General features: G+C 35.2%; 5 protein-coding genes and 1 pseudogene across 6 annotated transcripts in view; 2 read left to right on the top strand and 4 right to left on the bottom strand.

The window, feature by feature from the left end:
- Positions 1–1,076: 1,076 nt before the first annotated feature.
- Positions 1,077–4,138, bottom strand: LOC17876131 (annotated as a pseudogene).
- Positions 4,139–5,312: 1,174 nt separating this feature from the next.
- On the bottom strand, positions 5,313–8,247 carry LOC17875944. The gene has a single exon (XM_006279944.2). The coding sequence runs from the start codon at positions 8,006–8,008 to the stop codon at positions 5,492–5,494; it is 2,517 nt and encodes an 838-aa protein (XP_006280006.1). The 5' UTR covers positions 8,009–8,247; the 3' UTR covers positions 5,313–5,491.
- A 1,160-nt stretch (positions 8,248–9,407) lies between these two features.
- On the bottom strand, positions 9,408–12,287 carry LOC17876244. Its single transcript, XM_006279928.2, has one exon. It carries the CDS (start codon positions 12,207–12,209, stop codon positions 9,588–9,590), a length of 2,622 nt encoding a protein of 873 aa, XP_006279990.1. The 5' UTR covers positions 12,210–12,287; the 3' UTR covers positions 9,408–9,587.
- LOC17875703 (probable disease resistance protein At5g45490) lies at positions 12,046–15,712 on the top strand. The gene is made up of 3 exons (XM_006281725.2): positions 12,046–12,141; positions 12,294–12,345; positions 14,343–15,712. Exon 3 carries the CDS (start codon positions 14,355–14,357, stop codon positions 15,510–15,512), a length of 1,158 nt encoding a protein of 385 aa, XP_006281787.2. The 5' UTR covers positions 12,046–12,141; positions 12,294–12,345; positions 14,343–14,354; the 3' UTR covers positions 15,513–15,712.
- Positions 15,713–15,863: 151 nt separating this feature from the next.
- Positions 15,864–18,661, bottom strand: LOC17877129 (disease resistance RPP13-like protein 4). 2 transcript variants are annotated; one of them, XM_006280014.2, is made up of 2 exons: positions 18,565–18,661; positions 15,864–18,316 (listed from the first exon to the last, which is right to left on the bottom strand). In XM_006280014.2, the coding sequence occupies exon 2, from the start codon at positions 18,257–18,259 to the stop codon at positions 16,067–16,069; it is 2,193 nt and encodes a 730-aa protein (XP_006280076.1). In that variant the 5' UTR covers positions 18,260–18,316; positions 18,565–18,661; the 3' UTR covers positions 15,864–16,066. The 2 variants fall into 2 exon arrangements, with proteins under 2 accessions (XP_006280076.1, XP_006280075.1); XM_006280013.2 differs by having other exon boundaries at positions 15,864–18,308; positions 18,565–18,658.
- Positions 18,662–26,451: 7,790 nt separating this feature from the next.
- The window catches only part of LOC17875979 (probable disease resistance protein At5g45510), a 5,159-nt gene continuing 3,894 nt past the window's right edge, over positions 26,452–27,716 (top strand). The window contains exons 1-2 of the mRNA XM_006282335.2: positions 26,452–26,603; positions 26,880–27,710. Coding sequence (XP_006282397.2) covers positions 26,585–26,603; positions 26,880–27,710 — 850 coding nt within the window. The 5' untranslated portion in view covers positions 26,452–26,584. The remainder of the gene's footprint in view (positions 26,604–26,879; positions 27,711–27,716) is intronic.

Below are 27,716 nucleotides of genomic sequence, written 5' to 3'. Positions count from 1 at the left end.
AGATTTACTTTTAGTCAAATTTTGGGAAGAATTTACATAAATATGGTTACATATATTTATAGTAAAACTCACAAAATATTTTAATCTAAAATTAGACTATTTAAATTAAAGATGTTATGCTAACATCATTATACCATTTTGAATCTCAGATTTATTTAACTAAGTTAATTAAATTACGATTATATATAAAAACGAATTGCCATGTATTATTTTACAGGTTAAATCATATAATTAACGATCAAAATACAGTAATACAATTTTAAATACCAAACAAATACAACTTTTAAAGGATTAAAGATACAATCTTAAATACCAGACAAATACAACTTTTAAGGGGGAATTTCTTTAAAATGATCTTTAATCGAATCTTGGAAAGCAATGAAAAAAAAAGAGTTGGGTGTGTTTCTCCAAAATTTGTGTGTTTGTTAAACACTCTAACTGGTAAAGAGAGTTTCAATAAGGTCAATTTCCAAATAATTCCAATTTCTTCTTCCTCGTTTTCCGCCGGAAAAGAACGTTGGCTGTATGCTCCACCGTCTCCACCTCGTTCTTTGCCGGCGGAATGATTTCCCATCTTCATTCTCCTTATTACATCAATTGATTCTTAGAGTTGGTTCATCTTATCAATCGACCCTTCTTCCCTCTTTCCTTCTCCGAAGCTGCCTCTCCGTCAAATTTTTCCATTTTCAAGATTCCTTGCAGCTTCTTCTTCTACCTGTAAATATGTACGGATTCGAACATGTACACTACTCTTTCGATGTGGTTTCGCATAGTTAAAAGGTGAATTTTATAAATGTGTTATCTTTGTTTCGTTTTCTGTTACATGTCATCTGTTGATCATTTTATCCGCAACAATTACTAATGTAGCTATGTTATTCAATTTGCGATAGTATTGCCATGCTTTTATTCATTCGAATGTCTGCGTGCTTCCCTTGTTTTGAATCGGAGACTTGTGTAATCTAGACTCAGCTAGAATGATTCTTAGAGAGCAAATCTTATACATGTCACAGCCCTTGTTGGAATATGAAAACTATTTGGGATAATAGAATCACAGAAGCATAACAATGTATGTCATCATCTGTGTGCAGGACAGAGTTCATTGTTTTTGAGGAGAAAAAGTAGAAAGAAGTACAAATGCAGAATGAATTTTGTTGGACTTGTTCACTCTCACTTGCCTATTATGAGTTTGGCTCTGGCATCTCCTTTGTTGATCTGGAACTGATCTGTTAGTCCAAAGTGAGCCATTAGAAGCCACACGAAGTTTATGAGCTCACCGCCTCTGCTTAGTTGTTCCACGTGAGCTGTAGCGTCGCAATGACAAGCTGCATAACATAGAAGTTCCACCCATACTTTACTCAGTATCTCCCATTTGTCTTTCTCGTGCGTCTTCTCCATCTCTGTAAGGTCTTTGGCTAGCCTGCTCGCGTCAAACAACACAGACTTACTTCGATCTCCCTTGACGTCCATTGGTTCAATTTCACTATTGACGGCCAGTATATTTATGGTGGCTATCTTCACTAAGGTGGTTGTCTTCACGCCCAAATTATATATTCGTCTCCTCTGAAAAAACTTGTCAGCTTCAGCCAATGTGTCTCTGAATCTAATCTTCCCAATTCCAGCAACCTCGGACATCAGACTGGGTTGCAAGATCAGGAGATACATCATGTAGTCTGATATGATTTTGCTGAACTCCCGGTAGCTATAATGCTCACGTTTTTTATCAGTGTCCTCTGGGATAGTCTCTTCCTCGTGTTGTTGGTAACAGAGCTCGGTTGCGATGTGCCACATCAAAAGACTCTGATCGTAATCGACCTTTGTAACATATCGCACCAGTTTTTCACGGTCTGCATCCTTTGGTAGGTTCTCTCTTAAAGTCCATTCTCCTCTAGCCAATGATATTCTTTTGGCATTTTCGGGACTGTCTCCATACTTTGATTTGTTTTTCAGCTCTTCGAACATGAACTTCCACAATTCTTTCGTCATGGGCTCTCCGTGTACAAATAGCGTCTTGTGGACCATATCAAATGTATCTGAGATGCCGAAGAACTCGCTGAGGACATTCCACACATATTTGATGAAATCAGGGATGTGGAATAGGAACAGGATATAGATAGGATAAATAGTACGACGAGCCCAAGGATGGTTTCTTGATAATGCATTAACTATGTGGCTGATCCATCTGTGCACAGTATTGATCAACTCGGAAATCCATCCAAAAACTTTCTGGATTATGAAATTGAGTATTTTGAATGGGAAAGCTATGATGATCCATAAGAAGCGGAATTCATCGCCGGCATCATGGATCCTCTTTAGCTCTGTATTTGTGGCATATGCTAGAAGTTGAATACATTGACGCTTCCACACCACCTCCGGAGGAAAAACGGCGTCGTGAGCATGTGATGCTTCTGTACCATTGAACACTTATCATCACCTTCCTTGATACACGGTTTCTCACCTTCCTTGGAACACTTATGCGTACCTTTATTGTAGCACTCTTGCGACTTCCAACTCAGCTTTCTAAATTCAAGTAACCAGTTGAAAAATCTATCTTTCCATGATAGTGGCTCATCCGGATCGTCCTTCAAACTACTTAGTGCAGCACATGTCCAGTCTGAGAACAGAAACAAAAGGATGGATATGAAATCCAAAACTAGGCCAACTGCAAACAGAATATAGGTAACCACAACATCAGCTCCATGGAAGTCTCTGCCTTTGTTAGATTTCTTATAAAAGAGGATGAATGCAGCCACAAGGGTACCAGAAGCAACAACCCGTGAGACAGTTCCAAAAACAGTATGAAGAACCGCAATCTTGGTGAATAGAGCATCATAGAGAAAACCAAGCTCAACCTCAATGATCCTCAAAGCTTCCTCTGAATCAGCTAAATTCTCAAAGATTTCTAGGCTCTCGTCACGCTCCCTGAAGCTGAAGATAAGGTTGACTACAAGGCCCTTGAATGTGTTGAAGAATTTGTAAGCATACTGAACGATCTCCAGATGAGTTAACTCTTTTCTTTTTGTCTCCGAGGCCAGTGATGGATGCTCTAACTTCTTAGGCCTATGTTCCTTGTCAGGCTCATCAGTCAGAATGATCTTTGTGGGTAGTCTTGCTTCTTTCTTGGCCTTGTACTCCTCCATGAGCTTCGCATAATTTGGTCCTGGATCTGGTGCTTGAATCATAGAGTCCCTAAACTTGTCCAAACTGGCACTATACAAAGCCGTTGTCCTCTCCAGATACTTTATAGTCCCAGAAATGAACACTAAGAGTATAATCACCCAAAGGCTATTTGGAAGGGACTGGAGAACCACATAGGCACCAGCGATTGCCTGAAAGACTAACCCAAAGACATGTCTAAGCCAGAGAGCGTTATCTTCAAGAGCGAACGCTGTGATTGTGTCCGGCCCACCAAGATGCAAGAGCAAGAATGGTGCCCATAGAGCCATGAGCTTTTTATCCTGCGGAGGGTCATCAGGTTTGAGATCTTTACCTTGATTCTTGGAGATGAGACCAACAGCGAAATTAGCAGACCAATCTGCTAAGAGATAAGAGGACCAAATGAGTATGATCAAGTGCCTTTGTGGTGTGCGTTTCCTTAAAGGAGAGAAGCAAAGGAGAATGGCTTGAAGGATAAGACTTAAAATGATTGATCCGCTTATGTTCCATCTGCCCCACGCATGTTTGATCTCTTTTGGTATCACATCCACCATTTTTGCTCTCGCTTGTAGGAGAAAAGTTAAGCTTCTCTCTTTTGGTTATTGAGAAGTTTTTCTCCTTTCTCAGAGTTACTTGAGAAATATGGGGTTTGTGGAATGTTTTCACTTTTCAGGAAGCCATTGCCATATGTTCTTTCTCTTTTCTTTCTTGACCAGAAGTTCGCTCGGGAGAGAGAGACGACTTCAGCAACTCGTCTTTTCTTTTCATTTGTTTTTGGAGTTATAACCGTAGTTATGACTTATTATTAAAAAACAATGAAAGACTAGTTTTTCTAAGTCGGGTTGGTCTTTCTTAAGTCGAGTCACATTATTTAATGAAAATAATTAAAGGATGAATCTAGTGTTAAACTTTACGAATCTTGTCTACTAAATAAACAATGTGAATTGTGATTCCTTTATGAGATTCTGAAGTTCGATTGCTTCATTACTGGATTCAAAGACACAGAGAGAGCTTATATTTTTATTCTGATTTCATAAATAATAAGGATTTACAAATTATATGTGGATTTAAAAATCAATAACACCCCTTAAATACTTCAAAAAATTGTTAGGATTGTGTTTGTTCGTGTTTTAGATGTAAAATACAATAAAATCTTCAATGAAACAAATTCCATTGGAAATTGAATAATGGTTATTTTACAAATACTTTAAAATACATCAAACAAATGTTTAATCCAACAACAACAGATTTTATTGTGTTTTTAAAATATTTTTAGATACACTCAAATCCATTAAAACACAAGGTTGAATAAGACCCCTTAAATTATTTAAAAAAATTTGGAGACAATTTTAAAAACTCTTTAAATTTTACGATTATTTTCGAGCACACAAATATTAGAAATTTTATCTCAATATACTCAAAAAAGATTCAGGTAACTCAAGTTTTCGGTTAAATATCCTTATGATACACTTAAAAATGTGAATTAGATTTAATTATTTTCCACTGAATTTTGGAAACCAAAAATTTGGGTTTGTTTGTCAAAAAATTTGGGTTTTTGTTAAACACTCTAATTCATAAAGAGTGTTTCATCAGGGTCTATTTCCAAAATAACCCCAATTCTTTCTTCCTCGTTTCCGCCGGAAAAAGAAAGTTGGGCTATATGCTCCGCCGTGTCACCGGCTCACCGCCTTTTAACCTCGTTCTTTTACGGAAGACTGATTTCCCGTCTTCCTTCTCCCTCTCATCAATTCATCTCCTCTTTGTCATCTTATCAATTGACTCTTCTTCCCTCTTTCTTTCTCTTTACCTGCCTCTCCGTCAATGTTTTTCCATTTTCCAAGTTCCTTGCGGCTTCTTCTACTACCCTAAATATGTACAGATTCGAACATGTACTGTTAAAAAGGTGAATTCAGAAACGTGTTATCTTTGTTTTTACATGTCAGATATTGATAATTTTTTTTTATCTGCAATAAAGATTGATGTAGCTATGTTATTCAATTTGCGGATAGTATTGCCATGCTTTGCTTTCATTTTGAACATCTACTGGATTCTTTGTAGGTTGCTTTTATTCATTCGGACGTCTGTGTGTTCCCTTGTTTTGAAGCTCTAGTGACTGGCGACTGATAACTTGGAGAAATGTGTAGTCTGAACTCGGCAGCTAGACTGATGTTAAACCAATTTCATACATGTTTGGCAACGATATTTGGGATAATGCAATCACAAAAGCATACGAATGTATGTCATCATCCCTATGCAGGACAGAGTTCATTGTTTTTGAGGAGAAAAGTAGAAAAAAATACAAATGCAGAATGAATTTTGTTGTTCTTCTTGTTCACTCTCACTTGCCTATTATGAGCTTGGCTCTGGCATCTCCTTTGTTGATCTGGAACTGATCTGTTAGTCCAAAGTGAGCCATTAGAAGCCACACGAAGTTTATGAGCTCACCGCCTCTGCTTAGTTGTTCCACGTGAGCTGTAGCGTCGCAATGACAAGCTGCATAACACAGAAGTTCCACCCATACTTTACTCAGTATCTCCCATTTGTCTTTTCCGTGCGTCCTCTCCATCTCTGTAAGGTCTTTCGATAGCCTGCTTGCGTCAAACAACACAGACTTGCTTCGATCTCCCTTCACGCTCATTGGATCAGTTTTACTGTTGACGTTCAGGATATTTTCGGTGGCTATCTTCACGCTTTTCTTGTCCTCGATATGCCTCCTCTGGAAAAACTTGTCAGCTTCAGCCAATGTGTCTCTGAATCTTATCTTCCCAATTCCAGCAACCTCGGACATTAGACTGGGTTGCAAGATCAGGAGATACATCATGTAGTCTGATATGATTTTGCTGAACTCCCGGTAGCTATAATGCTCATGTTTTTTATCAGTGTCCTCTGGGATAGTCTCTTCCTCGTGTTGTTGGTAACAGAGCTCGGTTGCGATGTGCCACATCAGAAGACTCTGATCATAATCGACCTTTGTGACATAACGTACCAGTTTTTCACGTTCTGCATCCTCTGGCAGGTTTTCTCTTAAAGTCCACTCTCCTCGAGCCAAAGATATCCTCCTGGCATTCTCAGGACTGTCTCCATACTTTGATTTGTTTCTAAGCTCTTCAAACATGAAGTCCCACAATTCTTTCGTCATGGGCTCTCCGTGTACAAATAGCGTCTTGTGGACTATATCAAGCGTATCCGAGATGTCGAAGAACTCGCTGAGGATATCCCACACGGATATGATGAAATAAGGGATGCGGGATATGAACTCGAAATAGATAGGGTATATAGTAAGACGAGCCCAAGGATGGTTTCTTGATAACGCATTGACTCTGTGGCTGATCCATCTATGCACATCATTGATCAAATCGAGAATATATCCAAATACTTTCTGGATAATGAAGTTGAGTTTTTCAAATGGGAAAGATATTATCATCCATGAGATGCGGCGGAAATCACCTCTGGCGTCATGGATCCTCACCACCTCTGCATTTGTTGCATATGCTATAAAGTTAAATACGTTGATGCTTCCACACCACCTCCGGAGGAAGAATGGTGTCGTGAGCACTTCATGTTCCTGTTCTATTGAACACTTACCATCACCTTCCTTGATACACGGTTTCTTACCTTCGTCGGTACACTCATGCTTGCACACTTGCTTCGTCCAACGCAGCTCTCTTAGACCAAGTAACCAGTTGAAAAACTTATCTCTACGGGACGATAGAACCTCTTCAGGGTTTTCTTTCAAGCTACGTAGTGCAGCGTACGTCCAGTCAGAGAATAGAAACAAGAGGATGGATATGAAATCCAAAGCTATGCCAACTGCAAACAGCGTGTAGGTAACAACAACATCAGAGTGTTGAAAGTGTATGTCTTTCTTAGGTCTCTTATCAAAGAGGATGAATGCAGCCACAAGGGTGCCAGAAGCAACGATGCGTGAGACAGTTCCAATAAAGGTATGAAGAACCGCGATCTTGGTGAATAGAGCATCATAGAGGAAACCAAGCTCAACCTCAATGATCCTCAAAGCTTCCTCTGAATCAGCTAAATTCTCAAAGATCTCTAGGCTCTCGTCACGTTCCCTGAAGCTGAAGATAAGGTTGACTACAAGGCCCTTGAATGTGTTGAAGAATTTGTAAGCATACTGAACAATCTCAAGATGGGTCAACAATTTTGTTTTCTTCAAGGCTAATGATGGATGCTCTAACTTCTTAGGCCTATGTTCCTTGTCAGGCTCATCAATCAGAATGATCTTGGTGGGGAGTCTTGCCTCTTTCTTGGCCTTGTACTCCTCCATGAGCTTGGCGTAGTTTGGTCCTGGATCTGGTGCTTGAATCATAGAGTCCCTGAACTTGTCCAAACTGGCACTATACAAAGCCGTTGTCCTCTCCAGATACTTTATAGTCCCAGAAATGAAAACTAAGAGTATTATAACCCAAAGGCTATTGGGAAGAGACTGGAGAACCACATAGACACCAGCAATGGCCTGAAAGACAAGTCCAAAGACATGCCTGAGCCAGAGAGCGTTATCTTCAAGCGCAAAAGCTGTGATTGTGTCGGGTCCACCAAGATGCAAGAGCAAGAATGGTGCCCATAAAGCCATGAGCTTTTTATCCTGTGGAGGGTCATCAGGTTTGAGTTCTTTACCTTGATTCTTGGAGATGAGACCAACAGCGAAATTGGCAGACCAGTCTGCTAAGAGATAAGAGGTCCAAACGAGCATGATCAAGAGCCTTCTTGGTGTGCGTTTCCTTAGAGGGGAGAAGCAAATGAGAATAGCTTGAAGGCTAAGACTTAGAATGACTGCTCCTCTTATGTTCCACTTATCCCACGCATCTTTGATGTGTGTTGGTATTACTTGCACCATTTTTGCTCTCTTGAGAAAGGAAAGAAAAGAAAAGAAAACTCTTTGCCTCTTCGGTTTCTCTCTCTAGGTGTATGTGGTTCTTTTTTGTTTCTCTTCTTCTCTCTCTCTCTCTCTTTAGGTTATTGAGATGATTCTTTCCACAGATTTACTTGAGAAATTGTGGAATGTTTTCAGGAAGCCATTGATGCTGTTCTTTCAGCTCACTCGGGAGAGACGACTTCAGCGCAACCCCAGGTCTAGCTGGTATGTTTCTTTTCTTTCTTTTTTTCCTTTTTGCAAATTTAGTAACTATTTTGCATTTTCGTCATTTATTATTGCGATTTGTTTTTTAAAAAATTTACTGTTGCACGCCGTAAAAATACCACTTTTTCTATTGGATTAAATACTCAAAAAAAAAAAAAAAACCAGCTAGACCTGAGCTTGCTGTATAAATCAATTATCAATGCCTCCATTTGTTTTCTTTTGGCTGGGTAGAGAGAAGACGACGACTTTTTGTAGGCTATTGGTCTTTTTTATATTGTTTTTTAATTTCTGATAATAAATAAGTAGCAAAATTCAAGTGTCATTCGTTAGTTGAGCTCCCGTCGTTTTAGTAAATATATATACATTTATATCCCACTGAAGTCAGATTTGAATGGTTAGGTTACAATAAAAAAAAAATTAAGAGTATGATTGTTGTTGGTTAATAATTTTATTATGTATTAAGTTTAACCATAGTTATAACATGTCTTATTTAAAGACATCCCCGGGTTTAGTCTTTAATTAGTGACCCAACTGACCATTGACCAAAAAGATAATAATGAAGATTAGATAGTAGGAGAAATTTCTATAAAAATATGTTAAGCACTTTTCGATTTCCACAAAAATAAACAAACTTTTTGCATACCCAAGAAAATAATACAAACTAGTACAGTAGTACTTGTTTTGTTTCTAATACTCAGAACTGAAATTTTCATCTTTCCTTTTTTATGGAGATTGTGAAACTTAGAGTTACATATTTAAAATTTTTTTAGATTGTGGAAAAAAAATATATATATATGTTAATTTTCCTAATTCATGTTAGAAATTAGACAAACTAACAAAGGATGTTGGACACTTTGAATATCATTTATTAAAGTGTGATTAAGAGATGTCTTAAAATAGATGCACAGTTTAGATTGTGAGTATTGATAATGATGGTCTTAGGTCCCGAAATTCATATAAACTTGGTACTTTGGTACTCTCTAATTAAGGGTTTTAAGCGATGCATCATCTGTGGTGAGATTCTGAAGTTTTGCTCTGATTGGATTATGTCTACGAGTTTCTAACACATTGATAGTGTTTCATTTTGTTTGATTCGAATTTTGTAGGATCTTTTGGAGAGTCGTCTTTTGGTTGTATAGAGTTAAGGATATCTCGCTAGAATCAACCAAGCTTGGGTATTTGAACGTAGCAGTGGCAGAAGAAGGATAAGAGTTACAGATGATTAAAGAACAGATAGGTGATATGTAAGCTGCAAACAGTTCAAGACACTCTTTGAAAGAAAAACAAGCACAACGGAAGCAAATGGGGGAACCTAATGTTGCTTATTCCATGATGATCACTTGCCTATAATCAGTTTGGCTCTGGCATCTCCTTGGTTGATCTGGAATTGGTCTCCTAATCCAAAGTGAGCCATCAATAGCCACACAAAGCTGATGAGTTCTCCTCCTTTGCTTAGCTGAGCTGCGTGTTCTATAGCGCCACACTTTGTCGCTGCATAAGAAAGCAACTCAACCCACACTTTGCTCACTATTATCCACATCTCTGTGTCGTCCTCCTTGTTCTTGCTTAAACCCTTAAGCTCTTCGGCTAGCATGGCCCCATCAAACAGGACTGACTTGCTTCGGTCACCTTTCACGTCAATAGGCTCAGCTTTTGCTGGAACCGCCACTGATAAAATCGCATTGCTGGCTACCTTTAAAATGTCTTCCTTCTTCGTAGAGTTGTCGGGGATATGCCTCCTCTCGAAGAACCTCTGAGCCTCTTCGCACGTGTCTCTGAATCTTATCTTTCCAATACCCACAACAGCTGACATCAGAGTGGGTTGCATCATTAGGAGGTAAATCATGTAGTCTGATAGGATTTTACTGAACTCACGAGCGCTATGATACGCTTCACTAATTTCTTTTGTTTTGTCTGTTTGGTATAAGAGCTCAGTGGCAATATGCCACACCAGAAGGCTCTGATCATAATCCATCTCCATCACATAGCGTAGAAGTTTCTCTCGTTTTTTTTCTGTTTCTGTGTTACCTTGTATGTCGCGTAGAGTCCAGTCACCTCTAGCTGAAGATACCCTCATGGCACTTTCCGAGTCGTCAGCAAAACGGGATTTGGCTTTCACCTCCCCGAATATGTGTTCCCACAGATCCAGGGTGAGACGATCACTGGTTGTATAGATCACCTCATCGAGCTGAGCTTGGATGCCAAAGAAGTCCATAAAACTTTTTATTGCACGTCCAGGCAGACTAGGAATGTAAAATATGCAGAAGAAGCACAGCCTAATGTACTCTTCATTCAGCTTCTTATATTTCTTGCACCCACGACTTATGTTACCATCAATCCACTTGAAAATCTGATGACCTGTCTGTTTTATGGCTTTAAAGCAGAATGCAATGGCACCCAGAATGTTTCTGAATGTGGATTCAATGTAAAGGATGTTGATAAGCCAGTCAAAGGCGAGGTGTATCACACCCTTGGTATGGTGGATTCGCTTCGGTTTTAAACATAAGCAGTATTCAATCAGGTTGTGTGCATGTACATACTCAGACCACCTGCGATATATGAAACTCGTATCAAGTACTTGATGACACGGTGTTTTGCTGCTGTCAAGAATTTCATGAGATGTTGTTTTCTCTTTACTCTTTTCAGGCTCTTCATGACCTGGTGTTTTGTAAGTAATCTTGCCAGCTCCTTCAGGAGACTCTGTTTTCTTGGTACTCGTGTTTGGCACTTCATCTGACAGTGTTTTCTTGTAGCATTTACCATACTCCTCTGTCTTCAACTCCCGAACCCCAAGAATCCTGTTAAGAATCCAGTTAAGAATGTCGTCGGACAAGGTGTCTTTATCGTCCACCTCATCCTTCATCTTCCTCAATCTGACAAACGTCCAGTCAGATGCACAGAACATGATTAGAGCGATGCAATCCAGAGCTATTCCTCCTAACAGCAATGCGTAAGTAAGGCCAACATCAAATTCCCTATAATCTTTCTTGTTCTTGTATTGAAAGATGCGTAGAGCTGCTATGAGGCATCCCAGGGCAATGAACCTGAAGATGAACCCTATCCAGTTATGCAAGATCTCGGCTTTCGTGTATAGAGCTTCGTAAATAAAGTTGAGCTCAACCTCTAAGATTCTTAAAGCTTCATCTGCGTCCAGAGAGTTAAAGAATCTTTTGCTCTCAGCTCGTTCTTGAAATGTAAAGATGAGATCAACAACAAGACCTTTGAAAATATTGAAGTACTTGTAACCATACTGGAGAATATTGAGTGGCGTGAGGATCTTAGGCCTAACATCAGCATCAGCTTTTGGATCTTTCTCAGGCTCTCCAATCTTGATAATCTGTGTAGGCATCTTCATATCTTTCTTGGCTGCGAATTCCTCCATGAGCTTTGCGTAGTTTGGTCCAGGATCAGGCCGCTGAATCATGGAATCCTTGAACTTGTCAAGACTCGCCAGGTACAAAGCTAATGTCCTCTCGACGTACTTGATCACCCCGGTCGCAAACACAAGCAATATAGGTTTCCAAAGAGCATTGGGTAACGATTGCAGAAGCACGTAAACGGTTGCAACTGACTGAAAGAAAAGACCCAACAAGTGCCTGAGCCAGAGCTCGTTATCTTCAAGGGCAAGGGCAGTGATTGTATCCGGACCACCGAGATGCAAGAGCAAGAAAGGAACCCAGAAAGCGAACAACTCGGGGCTCTTTTTGGGTTCCCCGGGTTCTGGATCATCTCCTTGACTATCTGAGATTTGCCCGGCTGCAAAATTGGCTGACCAATCAGCAAGAAGGTAAGCTGACCAAATGAGAGAGAGTAAAACCTTTTTGGATGAGCGTTTTCTTTGCGGTGCTACGAAAATGAGAAATGTCTGAAGGCTGAGACTGAAGATTAAGGTACTTCGGATACTCCATTGGTCCCATATGTCTTTGATAGGCTTTGGGATTGCGTTCCCTTTGTCCATTATCTTTCACTCTGATTTGCTGAAACAGACAAGCACTGAAGATTTGTTTGGCTGTTTTTTTTCTTTTCTTTTTCTGGTGTGAAGGTTTGAGTTATTCTGTGTGGACAGCCATTGGAGGCTTCTTGGAGACCTTGAGGTTAGTCAATCAATACATGTTCATAGAGCTCCCAAAGTCTCTTTTTTTTCTCTCCTTTTTCTTTTCTGTTTTTTCTTATACGACTTATTTTTGAATTTTGTTTTTTTCTAGTCTGCTGTTAATTAAATTTATTTACTTTATACTTACCTCACTTAAAAAAGTAAAAGTGAAACAATTCAAAGTGGGATAAATAAAGATATGCTATATTGTGAGTGACTACATAATTAATATAATTAATTAAATATACAATTCATCTTATCCTCTTTAGCTATATTAGTTTAAACTTTTTTTTTTCGTGCAAAATTATGTGGCCATTTAAAAAAATATATATATTTAAAATGTTTATCTTGTCTTTTATCCTTTCGTCTCCTTGAAATCAAAAGGTTTACAGAATTATATTATGTTTTAATTGAAAATATAGGGTACGAGGTCATTTCAAATGACCTTAGAAATTGGAATGATCAACAAAGTGATAAAGTTTGCACATGGGAATACTTTTTGTTACTTCTCCAAGAAACTTGTTAAAATAAAGTACAGAAAAATTATACATTTATCTTCACACCTTTTATATTTTATTAAAAAATAGAAATGTTTGAATAATAAATAATTAAATACTAATCGGATTTTTTTTATTTGTTTCTGGGGCAACCAAAAAAATAGAAATTTAATGAAAAATCAGAGTTGGCATAATACAGCTGGATATATATATAAAATAAGCTAATGAAAATGTTACACTTAAGGTCGGATTCAGATATATTTTTTGGTTTTTATAACCATGCTAGTTGCTACAGTTGGGTAATTTTATAATAGAAGCTTTAAGATGTATTATTGCGACGACTTGTATAACGATGACTTTTGGATGTGAGTCTTTTAATTCTATTTATTTTTGTCATTTTAATAAAGACTTTTATTTCTGGTTGTCAAAAGAAAAGGAAAAAAAGACAGAAGATTTTAGTTCTGTTTCCTAGCAATTACATATGTATATTCTCAACGTGGGAACAACGGTGTATTTTTTTTTATTTTTTTTTGAGTTAAAATAGATTGTGTCGTATCTAAAGTTAAATTTTATGTACTCTATATTTATGTGTTATGGTTGAAAGGTAGGTTTTGCATTTAATATAAAAACAGTATTTTATTGATTGATTTTTACATTTATTATATTAAAAAAAACTTAAGACATGTTGTCAAAAATAAAATAAGATATTCTGTTTTAGTTTGTTTTTTTTTTTTGAGAAATGGTCATTTTATATGTTTTCAAAAATGTTTCCTCTTTTTCACAAACAGTGTCATTTTTTACATTTTTCACACAAATTAAGAAAAGAAAATAAATTTTATTTTTACCCTTTATTAATGCACTACATAATATCATTTCTCTAATTAATAAGCTGAAATAATAAGAATAAAAAAGAGATTAAGTCTTTAAAACTGCATTAGAAACACAAAACGACACTATTTGTGAAACAACTTTTAAAACGACACTCTTTGTGAAACGGAAAGAGTATGTTGTTGTTTTCAGTTTTCAGTTATACTGTTTTCAAAATGCTCATTGATGTCCATGCGACTTAGGGTGGTTAGAATCAGAAATCATCTTTATAAAACATTTCAAAACATGTTTTAACCTTTTAAAGTTTATAGATTATTTTATAAATTATAACTATTTATCATAATACATGGTTTGGGGGTTTTTTCAATTATTTACATATTTTTCCTATTTTTATATATATTAAGTTTGTATGTAAACTTATAAAATCAGTTATTTTGTTACCAATTCAATCAAAGGTAAATTTTCAAAACTAGTAAAGCAAATTAGTAATACTTAAACATAGTGTTACCAGGTGTTCAAAAAAAAAAAAACATAGTGTTACTTAAGTAAATTGAATTCACATACCTCTCCCTCTCTCTCCTTTGCCTATCCTTTTTATTTTCCATTCTTTCTTTCTTCGTCTTCTTTCTCTTTTTTTTTTTTTTTTTCCTATTTGTTTGTTTTTGTTTTGCAGCTTCCCTTGAATATGCCTCCTCCAGAATCAGTGCACGGAGGAGTCAAAAAAGAATTCTCAGATCGCTTCCGTGACCAATATAATAGCTGGCTCAATTCTCGCTACGAGAAAGATGTAAAAGATCCCAAACAAAAAAACCATCTTTCTGCTGCAGTTTTGGACAAGAGGAAGGAGAAGAATGAGGATGTGAAGGCTGAGGAGGATCGTGTGGTAACTGACGCTTCACCTCCGGTCTCAACAATCCATGGGTTCGAGAACGAGATCAAGTCATTGAAGCACTTCTTGTTGGATCAAAAGGTTTACAAGGAGTTCAAGAGTCTTGTGATTGTCGGAGAATATGGTGTTGGGAAGACAGCATTATGCAAGAAGATCTTTAATGATGCTGATGTGAAGAGTCTTTATGCCCCGAGGATTTGGGTTTCAATGGATAGAAAAGAGGGTCAATGCAACACTAAAAAGGAGAAACTTGATGGGAAGATATATGTGTTGAAGAAGATCTTGACAGCTCTCGGAGTTAAAGATTCCGTCCTCGAAACTATCCGTACAGATGCAGTTCAAGAAGCTAAGGACAGTGAGGAATTTGCAAGCAATCAACAAGCTGGAGAAATTGATAGAGAGACAGCGGAAGAGAAGGAGCTCTCTGCTCTGCTCTATGCACTTCACTTGAATCTGAGGTGGAAGAAGTATCTGATTGTGTTTGATGATGTGCGAGACGACGACAGCTGGGACGAGATTCTTCAGGACGATGCGGAGAAACTCAAGAAAGAGAGTAAATGGGGAAAGTATCTATCAGATGGATTCCCTAAAGGATCTGGTGGAAGAGTCATATACACGGCCAGGGATGAGAAAAAGACTCTGGCAAAGAAGCTAGTTGCAGAGGAACATGAGATACATCGTCTTTGGCCTCTGACTGATACTGACAGTGTCTGGAACATATATGAAGAAGCGCTCGAAAAGAATGGGGAAAAGCCTCCAAGGAACGACAAGAAATGCATAGATGAGTTGATGAACAAGTCCCGTGGTCTTCCTTTAGCTGCTAGACTGTTGGCCACGCTTCTTCCCGTGTTTCTCGACGATGAAAAACCTGACCAGAACGGTTCAAACCAGGGCACTCCCGAATCAGCCAGCAACACCACACCAGAAGGAACTATTCCACCTCAGCAGGCTTGAGAAGATTGAAGATCCCTTTTCCATTGTGTTTTTCTTTACCTGCTTTGGTTTGTCATGATTTATTGTTTTGTTTTGATGTTTGTCTCTTTTTTTCTTTTCTTTCTGTTGTATCAATAATCCCGAATCTCCGAGTAGTGTTTTCATTGCCACACTATGTTTTCTTTAGTTTAGTGTCTGAAAATGTTGTGCTTTTAACTGAAGACTCGAGACGAGATAGTTCTTTGTGTACCTTCTCTTATATCTGCAGTTTTACAGAATTGCTTACTCTTAGACTCTCTGCTCTTGTAGATAGAGACAATGGACACTTTCCAATTGATTATAATACACTTTTTAGAAATACAAGTATCACGGGATAAGCAAAGCAAACACTCAGGACTCCTTTATTCAAATGTTCACAAACAACAACACTTGAAAGCATACCAGCAAGACATCAATGGGAAATGAGGAAGCAAACACTCAACAACAAAAATAACAACAAAAACAAGAAAGAGGAATGACACAGCGGAAGAAAACTTGGGAAAGCTGAGGAACTCTCAGTTCAGAGTTGCTTAGACTTATTTTTTCTTGCTCCAGATTCCGATGCCATCGGTGGGGCAGAAACTAACTTGAGGACACTGATACTTGTCCAAGAATTCCAGCTTTGGAAAGTACCGCTGTAGGTCTCTCCACTCCACTTTGAGCCTGGGAAGAAATTTCAGGCGTAAAATCTTGACGTTGCACGTTGCCTCCTGGCCCTCCTCTGGTGGTGACGTTCCAAAACCAGTAAGTTTGGTTCCTCCTTTGATGTAGAGTTTTTCCAGATCACCAAGCTTATTGGGTTGAATCCATGTTGGAAGATTCGGATTTGGAAAACACTGCAGGTCCAGTTTCTTCAACTTCAGGGGAAGGCGGTCTGGAACCTTCTCTGTATCCTTCTTTGTAACCTTCTTAGTAGGTGGCGGCTCTTGGAATGTTACCTGTCTAAAGAATTTTTTTACTGCGCTATGAGTTTCCTCTTCCTTGTGGTCATTAATACCTCCCCACGCCACTTTCAACTTTTCCAGACTGTTGAAATTTTGAATATCCCCGAAGAGTTTTGCTACAGTGACATCTTTGTTTATTGAAATACTTAGCTTTCTCAGATTCTTCAAGTGCTCCAGCTCATCCAGCGTGCAGACCGTCTCATCATCAGTAGCATCACTGACCACAAACCCCTTGAGAACCTCCAAGTTATCAAGCCACGACAGCCTCTTGGGCATGCGATCTATCATGTAGCAATCTGTAATGTCCAAGTAGGTAAGCGCCTTGAGTGAATCTATCTTGTCTGGAAGTTTCTCAAGATTGTAGCAAGCCCTGAGGTCCAAGATAATCAGATCACGAAGCTTACAGACAGCATCGTCAAGTCTTTCAATTCTTGAGATCCCTTGAAAACTCAGAAGCCTGAGTCTAGTCATATGCTTCAAGTATTTCATAAGCTCGGGATTCTCTACCTCGATGTGGCGGTTGGCGGTTCTCTCCCACCTTCCCAAATAGAACACCTTGAGCGTCTTATACGTAACTTTTGATAAAGGACCAAACTTCTTCTTCGCTGATGATTGGTCCTCAGAGAACCACTTGAATGTGAAGTCTGGAAACCTCTCAGAAACATTGAAGATGGTTTCAATCAATTCTGCGTCTTTCATTTTGTTAGCTTTTGCTTCAGGTTGACTTGATGAAGCTTCCACAAGGCAGACCTTGTTCAGTCCTGATGTGTTCATGGTTGGCTTCTCCCCTTTGTGATACATATTAAAAAGTTTCATCTCCATTGAGATTCGAACCAGTGAAGCATGCACAAAAGGGGTCATCTTATAGCTGCTTGGCTCCACTTTTCGTTTGTTTATAACAGGTTCAATCAACTTCTTTTCCACAAATTCCTCAAGAACCTTCTTCACAACATTTTCGGGTCTGTCTTCATCAGCCAGAACGCTACCCTTTTTGGGTGGTGTGACTTTATAATTCAGAATGCCCTCCCCGATCCACCAATACATGAGCATCGTTCGGTTCACCTCTTGATTCTCGGGGAACACAGCAAAGCTCAGCAGGTAGATCCTCTTTTCATTATCAAGTTGCTCAAATTTGGCTTGCACATCTCTAAAAACCGCAAGGCTTTTGAGATCTTCTTCATTTGCATGGATGCCTGGCAAGCAAACAATGGGTTTCCCGTGATTATTCCCATTGCCATCATCTGAATCCGTTCCTTTGTTTTTCTTACTCTTGTTGGGCAACAAGGGTACTTGACACATCAAGTTAAAGATCTTCTTGTTGACTTTCTCCAAATCATTCTTGTTTCCTTCAGTCAACTTCTTATTAGTGGAATTTATCTTTTCCACTTGTTTGAGCAGGTTGTCAAGTGGACCAATCTGTTTGCTCACCTCGACTGCAACCTCTTCGTTGAGTTCTTGTAGCTTACGCACGTCATCCTTTAGGAGACGGAGATTACGTTTCAGCTTAGGAATCGCAGTCTCGGATTCTCCCTGGTTTAAACTAGTTTTCAAACTTTTTGATGATTCCAGACCCGAGGCCTGGCTAGCAGCACTAGGGTTGACAGGGGCAGTGTTGGACCTATTCATCCTTTTCTCCGCTGGTGGAGTTGGAAAACGACTATGCAAAGTTTCCACGATTTTAAGGATCGTCCGGATTGACTCTCCTAGTTCATCTTCTGCTTTCTTCTCCTCCTTCTTTGAATTTTCATTCCTCTCCGGCGGCGGCGGGGTGTTGTCCGTAGCCATGACACACCTTAAGTCGTCAAGACTCTTCTCTCAAATGGAAACACACGATCTGCAAATCTTTAAACAAATTAACAAACCAAAATGTGTTATATAACAAATGGATCAATCAATCATCACCCAACTCAAACTCCTAATTCTCTCTCTCTCTCTCTTTCAACTTAAGCTATCAAAACGAAATCGAACCAGCAAAAGCAAAGATTAGTAATCAACCTAGAGGTACTTAGGAAAGTTCAAATTTTTCTACAGAAAAGATTTTGCCTTTACCCAAAGTTTCCATTTTTTTCAGAGAAGAAGAGAGTTCGTACCTGTTTCTCCGGAGAAGAAGCGACTCTCGGACTCTGCTCTGAGTCGTCTCTCCCCTTTACAACTTCAGTTTATTGCCAAATAGGCAAATTATTATTGATGAGACAAGAGACGACTTAAAAAAAATCAAAAAATTCACAGTTTTATAAACTTCTCTGTGTGTTTATTTTTTTTTTACTTTTGTGACAATCATTTTTTTAACAAATGAACAACATATATTTATTACGAATAAGTTTACAATTTTGAGAAGTCATTGGATTCCATATTTGGATAAACTTTAAAATTTTTGTTTATTTCATTTATGCAAAAAAAAAAAAAAATTGTGTTCTATGATCATTATGCAGTATATGTTATGTGGTTGAATTGTGTTTAGGTAGATATTAATTAAAAAAATAATTGAAATAATTTTGTAGTTTCTGTGTAAGATAATTTTTTATTAAGTGAATATTTTCTTTCAATGAATGAATTATTAGTTAAGGATTTCTTCAAAATATCACACTTTTAAGTTTTTTCCTAAAGATACTATAAAAACTTATTTTCTAAAAATACCGCAAAATTTTATTTTGCCAAAAATACTATAAACATAAACACTGATTTTCAAAGATGTACAATAGTAAATAATTGTGCATGTAATCTTGTATATGTCTATTGTAGATATTTGTGGTGCATATAAAAGTTGGTCACATAATCGTCATTAAAAAATAAACAAAAATAAGATTTATTAGTTGTTAATTAAGGGGTTCATTTGGAATATGAGAAAACTAAAATATATCATCAAATGAAAATTTTATCGATGAAAATAAAATATTTGATTACTCCTCCAAAGATATCATAGAATTACTATCACAGTGAACTACTCAGTTCATAAATCATAGCATATCGTAGTAGTTTTAGAAAAAATACAGCATATGTACCAACAATCAACTGTAATTATTATACAGTAATAACAAATTACAAATCTACTGTAGAAGCATTTAGTCATCTTTTAAAAAAAAACCATCTGATCCCACTCTCTAAATTTGGACAGAATTTACAAATATAGCAATTATTATAATTGGCCAAAGCAAAAACTTGGATGCATGATGAATCTGCTCCATCAATTTGCTTGCTCTGGCCTCTTTGCATTGGCTACAAAACTAATAAACTTCAACTTCTCTTTGTTTGTCACTTGTCATTACTCCTCACAAGTCACACTATGGCAATATTTTTTTCATTCATCATGACCTCTCTCTCACCGATCCTTCATTGTTCTGAGGATATTGTCACTTGGATTAGATCGGTATCTAGTAATTCCAAACTCATGGCAATGCACATATTAATTCTTCAAACTCTCGTATATTTGCACTCATTCAGAATTGAGTCGATACTCTTGCTTCACTTGGGTCTTATGTTTTTTTTTTTTTTTATCTCATATCTTTATTTGATTTTTTTATATATATAGTAAGTTGCAAATGGAAAAATGAAGAAAAGGTTTATAATTAAAAGAAAAGAAAAACTATTGAAATGTGAATAAATAAAGAAAAAGGATTAGAGTGACTTTTACATTTCATGGAAGACTTGGTGAAATGCATTAAAGAAAGACCAATGAGAATGGGAAACAAAGACTATATGATCGAGACATGTAGATATGTAACGATGTAAATGCCAGCATTGGCTCTTACATTGTCAATAGCGAAAACTATATAAAAATGACACTAGTAGTGCTAGGCGCTATCGTCTATGTCTTCCATTTCACACGTGATATTCATAAATCATAAGTATGGGCTTTAATTATGAGTTAATTATATCATAGTTTAAAGGGTTTTAACTATGGTTAAGAGGAATCCTCCTCGTTTATAAAATTATTATTGCAAGTGTGAGCCAATAATTTCTAGATAGCGTTGAGTCATTGTCATTGTCTTTGTCTAAATATATTAGAGACAAATTTTAGTAGAGCCCATGATAATATATATTACGATTTTCCTTCTGCAAATTTTTCATTTTACAATTTTTTTTGGTCGTTGTTGTTTATATTATATTAAATCATATTATGCATAAAACTTCTGAATTATAGAAAGTATGTATTACCAGTTGTCAAAAAACAAGTATAGTCTTAAGTTTTAACCATGTAAAGACTCATTTTTTTAAGTACCCCAATTATCATTATACCATGGTTGGCATAGACATTTATTTGGAAAAAGGAAAACATATATATATATATATATATATTATAAGATACCATTAAACTAAGTATATTTCCAAAAGTTCTATGACTAATTTTTTTTCAAATACAACCCTTTTCAGTTTAAAATTACCAAAAATACACAAAATGATTTTTAGGAGTTTATATTTTATAATGCAAATTTTTTTTTTTGGGTTTAGTATTTTAGTTTACGGGTTTATGATTTATTTTTTTAGGTTAAGGATATAGTTTTAAATTTTATATTTGTTTTTTTGGAACAACAAATTTAGAGTTTGGTTTTAGTTTTATTGTATATCTAAAAATTTTCTTATAGTGATTTTTGAGAACTGACCAAACAAAAAAAGTTATTTTGTCCTATTCCTATCAAAAATGGTCGCGATAAACGCCACGTAAAATAGACCATGCACGTCGAAAAAATTGTTGTTTAGGAAGACGAAGACCTTTAAGTGCACAAAAAGAAATGGCACTTGTCTGAAATTCTTTTAATATATTTTGAAAAGGATTAATAAAAAAATGTATTCAAAGTTAATTATACTGTACGTTTTGGTTAAATTTTTGCGGATTTTACCAACAGCAACAAAATTGTTATGGTAGGTTATGTATAAACAATAAATATGGATTTCATCAAAGATATATTCGTGAACTTATGACTTTTCATATCAGGGAACTCTTTGGTGAGTGCAAAGAAAGACCAACAAGAGAGAAATAATTTAAAGAAAGACCTGCAAATTTTTAAATTGTTATCAGTGAGCTGTGCCTGTACGTACCACTACAACTGGGCGATCGAGACATGTAAATGCCAGCATATATAGCTCATTCATTTCAAATAGCCGAAACACTATAAAGTCTATATCAACAACATTGTCAGTGAAAATAAATATTACAAAATTTACAGGTGTGAAGATGAACTTCTAATTTGCACATGCAAGTAACATTGACTTATATATGTCTCTTTGAGAAAACAAATATATTCAGCAAAGTCAATGAGTATTATTAAATTAAACTGTTTATCATAATGTAACTTAATTATAAGCTAACTAAATTAGCTGTATGGTTGACATTGAGTTAGATAGTTAATGCGTTTGATAATCTACAGTTGTGTAGCGTAGATCATGTAGCTTAAACGTGGGTTATCATCACTCATCGACAACATTATATTTATAATCGTCTAATTAGGAAGACTTTTAAGTGTATGTTGACAAATCAACATCACATAATCTTAATTGTATATAACAGTTGGCAGACAATATTTTTTTTTATAGATAGACTTTAAATTTAAGCATGAACGAATTGTTGTGATTACTAAAAGAAACTTGTTTTCTAGATAGAGTTGTTTATTTGCGTGACTTTTCATTGCAATTTGTAGTAATTTAAGACTAAGCTCATTTGAGTCCATTAAAAAAAATGGCATTTGTCTTTGAATGATTTCAAAAAGACGATCGATAATAAGAAAAAAAAAATGTTGAATTAGTTACTTTTTGTTATAGACTTTATTTATTGATAATTTGAGTGCAACAAAAATGGCAATATATACTATTAGTCCATTATCCATTCATAATATTGGATGGGCGGATTTTATTTATTAATACTTTTAAAGAATGTAATATATATAATTCTGTTTCAAAAAAAAAAATGTATTTAATATAAATTACTAGAAAGTATCAAAATTTTCATGTCTCTTGCATCTAATAATCCCATAATCTACTTACATAATATATATGTAGTGTTGGTAACACAAAACAGTGCAATTTTTTAGTAGTACAAAAAATGATAACCGGTACATTATATGGTTGAAATAGAAAAAGATAGAGTTACAATTTTTATTTTTAATACTATTGTTTTTTATATAACTCAAGATAAATTCTAGGTTTACAGAGGAGTTTAGACTAATCTTTAAGGAGATGTAACGAATGGTTAGATCTTCTCTTCGGGTATTTAAATGGGTTGTAAGTAAATGTTTATATCCGTAAACCAATAACACACTTGTAAAAGTCGTGATATCATGATCTAAGGTCTACACAATACATAATACACAATACTCTGTCTTCACATGCAAGCCTTGAATTGTTCAGATTATTGTAGTTGCACGACTTTTGATTATATAGTTGGTAGTAGTAAAATAAATAAGGACCCGAGAGGATTAATAAAAAAATTATAATAAAATGGAATCCCATGTACATTTATTAAATAAACATGAACTACGGGTAGTTATTCGTAAAATTTTTAATAAAATGAAACAAAAACACCCTAAAATAATTAACATGTTGGGACAAAAGGAGTATATCTTTAACTATTTGCAGCGAAACCCTAAACTAATGAACCTTTTCTAAAACATCCTATATAGAAAGAAAAAAAGCTCTTAAACATCTTATAATACTCCTTTTATAATTTATATTATCAATTCAAGGCAAATTATATAACTCTTCTTGAAAGGGAATAATTTGAAGATTACACTTTAAATGGACTATTAGGAGTTAGCACCATGTAATGGGCCTATGACATTATATCTAAAGACTATAATGATCTAGTTATATATAACAACTTTATTCCATTTTATCTCTAATTCTGTATTATGAGAGTGGAAAGTTGTGATTAGGATATACATATGTTTTCATTTTCATCAGAATTTTCTGTTAGTCTCAATTTTATTTTCCTAAAACCCATTTGTATTGTCTGGCCCAAATACTAAACACATAAGCTATAAAAGCCTTACATATATTTATTTTTACCAAAAGAAAAAAAAAAAGTTATTTAAAAATGACATTCGCTTTCTATATGACATTATTGATGGCCCCAAATAATTAAATATACATTTTTAATGTTGCATTGACTACACCCAAATCCTATATTTCATTTATGTCAATGGTTACAGATAATATGAGTGATTAATATTATAAATTAAGTTGAGGTTAACTGTTTCATAATGATCTATACTTGGAGGAGGAGAAGACCTTGTTTATGCCAAAAGGCACATGGAAACATTAAATTTGTTCTGATTATTGAGTTTTTAATAAAAATTTCAAGGTGACATAACTAGCTCGTTTTAAATAATTAACTTGTCATCTAATAATAGTGAGAATATATTTCATTATAAAGAGAACTACTATATGAAAAGGCTGAATAACAAATAAATACCCCAGTCGTGAATACTTATTATCACAATATTTTGACAAGTACCAGTAGTTAATGTAATTATGTTTTAAGAAAAATTAGAGGAAATAACACGAATATATACACTATCGTTCAAAAGGAGTTCCTAAGATTTGTTTTTGGTATATTCTAATTTTTAATATCGTGCTAGCTACTTAGGAAAAATGTGAAATTTGCTAGTACAAATATTTCTCTTACATGATATTATGAAATAATAATTACTTTATATATTGGTTTAGTTGGGAAGACTTTTGAAATGCAACAAAGTCTTCAAAATGATTTACTCGTTTAAAATATGAAATATGATACATTATGAATCATCACCATTTTTATCCATTTATATGATAGTCACGTACTCACGTCGACATGTAGTGACAAAAAATATATAATATTCATGTCTTACTTCCAATTTCCATTTCACTATGTAATTACAGTATTAAATTATTAATAATATAATTTACTTAACCTTTATTCATTATGCTTGGAAAGCTTGCAATGCCGTACACATTATAGAAGTTTTCTTTAATTTTAGTTTAAATATATTATAGAGCTTTAAAATGACACATTAATCAAAGAGTATAACGTGAATTCTAGCTGTTTAAACTTGCACGACTTTTGACTGTATATAAAAAAAGACCAACTCGTTTTAAATTATTGAAGTCATTTACTAATTCTCTCTACATCGACCTTTCCTTCGATCACTTGACAACAAATAATTGAAAGCAAAGGATAAAGAAATAGCCAAAACAATAAACAAAGACCCAAAAACAAATCAATGGACTCTTTTATTGCAACTTGCAAACAAAACAAAATCAATTCTAGTATAGTTGGCTCTTATCTGAGATATTCATACTTCATAGATTATGTGAAAGCTGGATATTTTTACCATTTAACATTTCTATAATGATCACTCAAAGTCTCAAACAACCTTTGTCATTTCTTTGAGTGGCCAAATTAGAAGCCCTAGCCATTTCAACTTTTAATATAGAGAACTCATGATACTCTTCATTTTTAGATCATCACCATATCATAGATTATGTGAAAGCTGGATCATTACTGAAATTGTAGCCAGATCACTCAAAGTCTCAAAACCTTTGTCATTTTTTTTTTGGCTTAAGTAGAAGCCCTAGTCATTCAATTTTTAAGGGTAATTAGGAAAGAATCCATAATACTCGCTATTTTTCTTAATTTTGCATTGTAAATAAATAAAAACATATTTAGATCATCAATTCAAATATCAATTTTTTTCTTGTATTTTTGTTTTATAATACATTTATATATGATCCTAATAGTCTCTTTCACCTTTTTCGAATATATTACATGTTTTCATACTCTCGTTCAACTAAATTATTTTGATGTTACAATAATTCTAATGTTCTCATTGTTTTTAATTTTCTTTGGGACTATGATATTTTATTAATTTATCTATAAATTACTATTTATTTTTTATAGCTTAAATTAGTAATTATTAACTTAAAGATATATTTTTTTTAATAATGGAAAATTTAAAATTTAAGAAGTAAGAAAAGAAAAGATTTGAAATTGTAAAATACATAGAAAAATAATTGGAAAATAATTTAGAAAATAAAGTACAAATATTACAGATGAATTAACATATACTAACCATATGCATAAATAAAAATTTATAATTCATGAACTCAATTGTCTAAATTAAAAATTCATAATACTATCAAAATGAAAATGATGCACATTTAGAAATCGAAAACTTTCAAAAAAATTTGGTTATTCTTATGATATATTTATAACTATACTATAACACTATATTAAAAACATAACTTTTGAGAAATACCCCTTTTGGTGTACCCATTTTTAAAAATACCCTCTTTATCTATCTATTTTCAAAAATACCCATGTTTAAATATGAAAATTAGAAAGTTTTATATGGTTTATAAGATACTTCTATATAATAACTACTACTTAGAGATTCGATACAAATATTTTATAATGTTTTAAAAGGTTTTAAATCGTTTTACAAGTTTTATAAGGTTTTTAAATGGTTTTTAAAAAGGTTTATAAAGTTTTTTAAAAGTTTTTATAAGTTATTTTACGCTATTTATGAAAGATATATAAAAATTTTATACATATATAGGTAATTTGTGTATATATTTATAAATTTATACATATATTTGGATAAATTTCAACATTTTTAGTAGTTTTTTTGATAAAGTATGAAATAGGGGTATTTTTTAAAAAATTGTATTTAAAAAGAAGTATTTTTGAAATCCTTATTTTATGGGAATGAGGTCTAACAAAATTCAGTTTAAAGAAGGAAAAAAAAGCCAAATTATTAACAAAATCCCAAAATGCTACTATTTTTTTCTTACCATTTCCTTATGATTTTTAGAATCTTTACTTTTTGTTTTTGCAAATTACAAAAACCAAAATATAAAATATAAAAACCATAATCTAAAAACCACTTATCAACTACTCTTATACAAGTTTAAAAAAACTTACAAAATTATTGTTATTCGAACGATCACAAAATTTATTAAATATATATAGGAAATAATTGGAAACTGACGTAAAAGAGGGAGAGAGATGAAGAGAGAAAGAAGAAAAGGGAGAGAGAGTGAGAGATGATGATATGAGCGACGTTGACTTCGCTTTGTAGAGAAGGCAAAGGGCTCGACGGCGGAAACTAAACTCTCCGGCCAACCTAAAATCTAATCATGCCGGTGACGTTTTCTGGTTAGTGTTCTTCTTTTGCTTTTGCCAATTTTCTTATGAAATCATATGATTCCGTAGAAGAGCTGTTCCTGTACGAGTCTTACTTCACCATCCGAATTGATTTGTGTCTTCTTTGCTTACTTATACCCAAATGTTTCTCTGATAGTTAAAAGTATACAGAAAGAAAATGGAGATTTAGGATTACTGTTTGATTTTGAGTTTGGGAAACAATTTGGGTTTTTTTTTTTTTTTTTGTTACTTGAAGCAAGAAGCTCTAATGCAGTTTGATTTTCTCAGATGCGGGTGATCCAGAACTGCATCATGCTACGAATGATGAGACATTGCGAAAAAACATAGTGGAAGTTCTGAAAAAAGATGGTCCTCAGAGAGTGTTGCTGGCTGGTAGAGCTGGAATAGGGAAGACGAGGCTGGCAAATTTGGTGGCCGAGCATGTCACCACGACTGGGATTTGCTTTCTGACACTCTGCTTGCATCTTAACAGGAAGTTCAAGGATGAACGGTCGCTTTATGAGAACATAGCTTCCCAGTTATGTGTTTACTCCGATTTTGAAGAGACTGAAGTGGATGACAGAGATGAGGATGAGGAGGAGGAGAAGGAACTGCAAGTCTCTGATTTGAAGAAGAAGATACTTGACGAAATTGTAAAGCAAAGAAAGGAGATTGACAAAAGAATCGCTGATAAGAGATTGGAGGACGCTGAAAAGGCCAAGGAGGCTGCAAGCAAGAATACGTCTAGAAAAAAGGATAAAACAGCTGAAGTAGAGACGAAGCCGAAAGCTGAAGATGAGAAGAAAGATGCGTCATTTACAGGAAAGCCTTTTCTTCTTTTGATTCTTGATGATGAAGGAAACCAAACCAACCAAACCAGTGAAGAGGTGGTGATGAAAGACATGCAACTTTGGAAGATTCTTGATGATATTCTTGAAGATTCCAATCGTCTCAAAATTCTTGTTACAAAAGGAGGCGAGGAGCCTACAAAGGCTGGTGGCGACGCAAAGAGTGAGAATGGAAGTGAAGAGAAAGAGGGAGCAAAGAGTGGGAATGGAAGTGAAGAACAAGAGGGAGCAAAGAGTGAGAATGGAAGTGAAGAGAAAGAAGGAGCAGAAAGTGAGG

This window comes from Capsella rubella, unplaced genomic scaffold (assembly GCF_000375325.1).
Source record: "Capsella rubella cultivar Monte Gargano unplaced genomic scaffold, Caprub1_0 scaffold_8, whole genome shotgun sequence".
Taxonomy (NCBI): domain Eukaryota; kingdom Viridiplantae; phylum Streptophyta; class Magnoliopsida; order Brassicales; family Brassicaceae; genus Capsella; species Capsella rubella.
This window is presented reverse-complemented; position numbering and strand designations above follow the sequence as displayed.

Coding starts and splice junctions, on each gene's coding strand:
- LOC17875944 (XM_006279944.2), bottom strand. CDS start 8,008: ATGGTGCAAGTAATACCAACACACATCAAAGATGCGTGGGATAAGTGG.
- LOC17876244 (XM_006279928.2), bottom strand. CDS start 12,209: ATGGACAAAGGGAACGCAATCCCAAAGCCTATCAAAGACATATGGGAC.
- LOC17875703 (XM_006281725.2), top strand. CDS start 14,355: ATGCCTCCTCCAGAATCAGTGCACGGAGGAGTCAAAAAAGAATTCTCA.
- LOC17877129 (XM_006280014.2), bottom strand. CDS start 18,259: ATGGCTACGGACAACACCCCGCCGCCGCCGGAGAGGAATGAAAATTCA.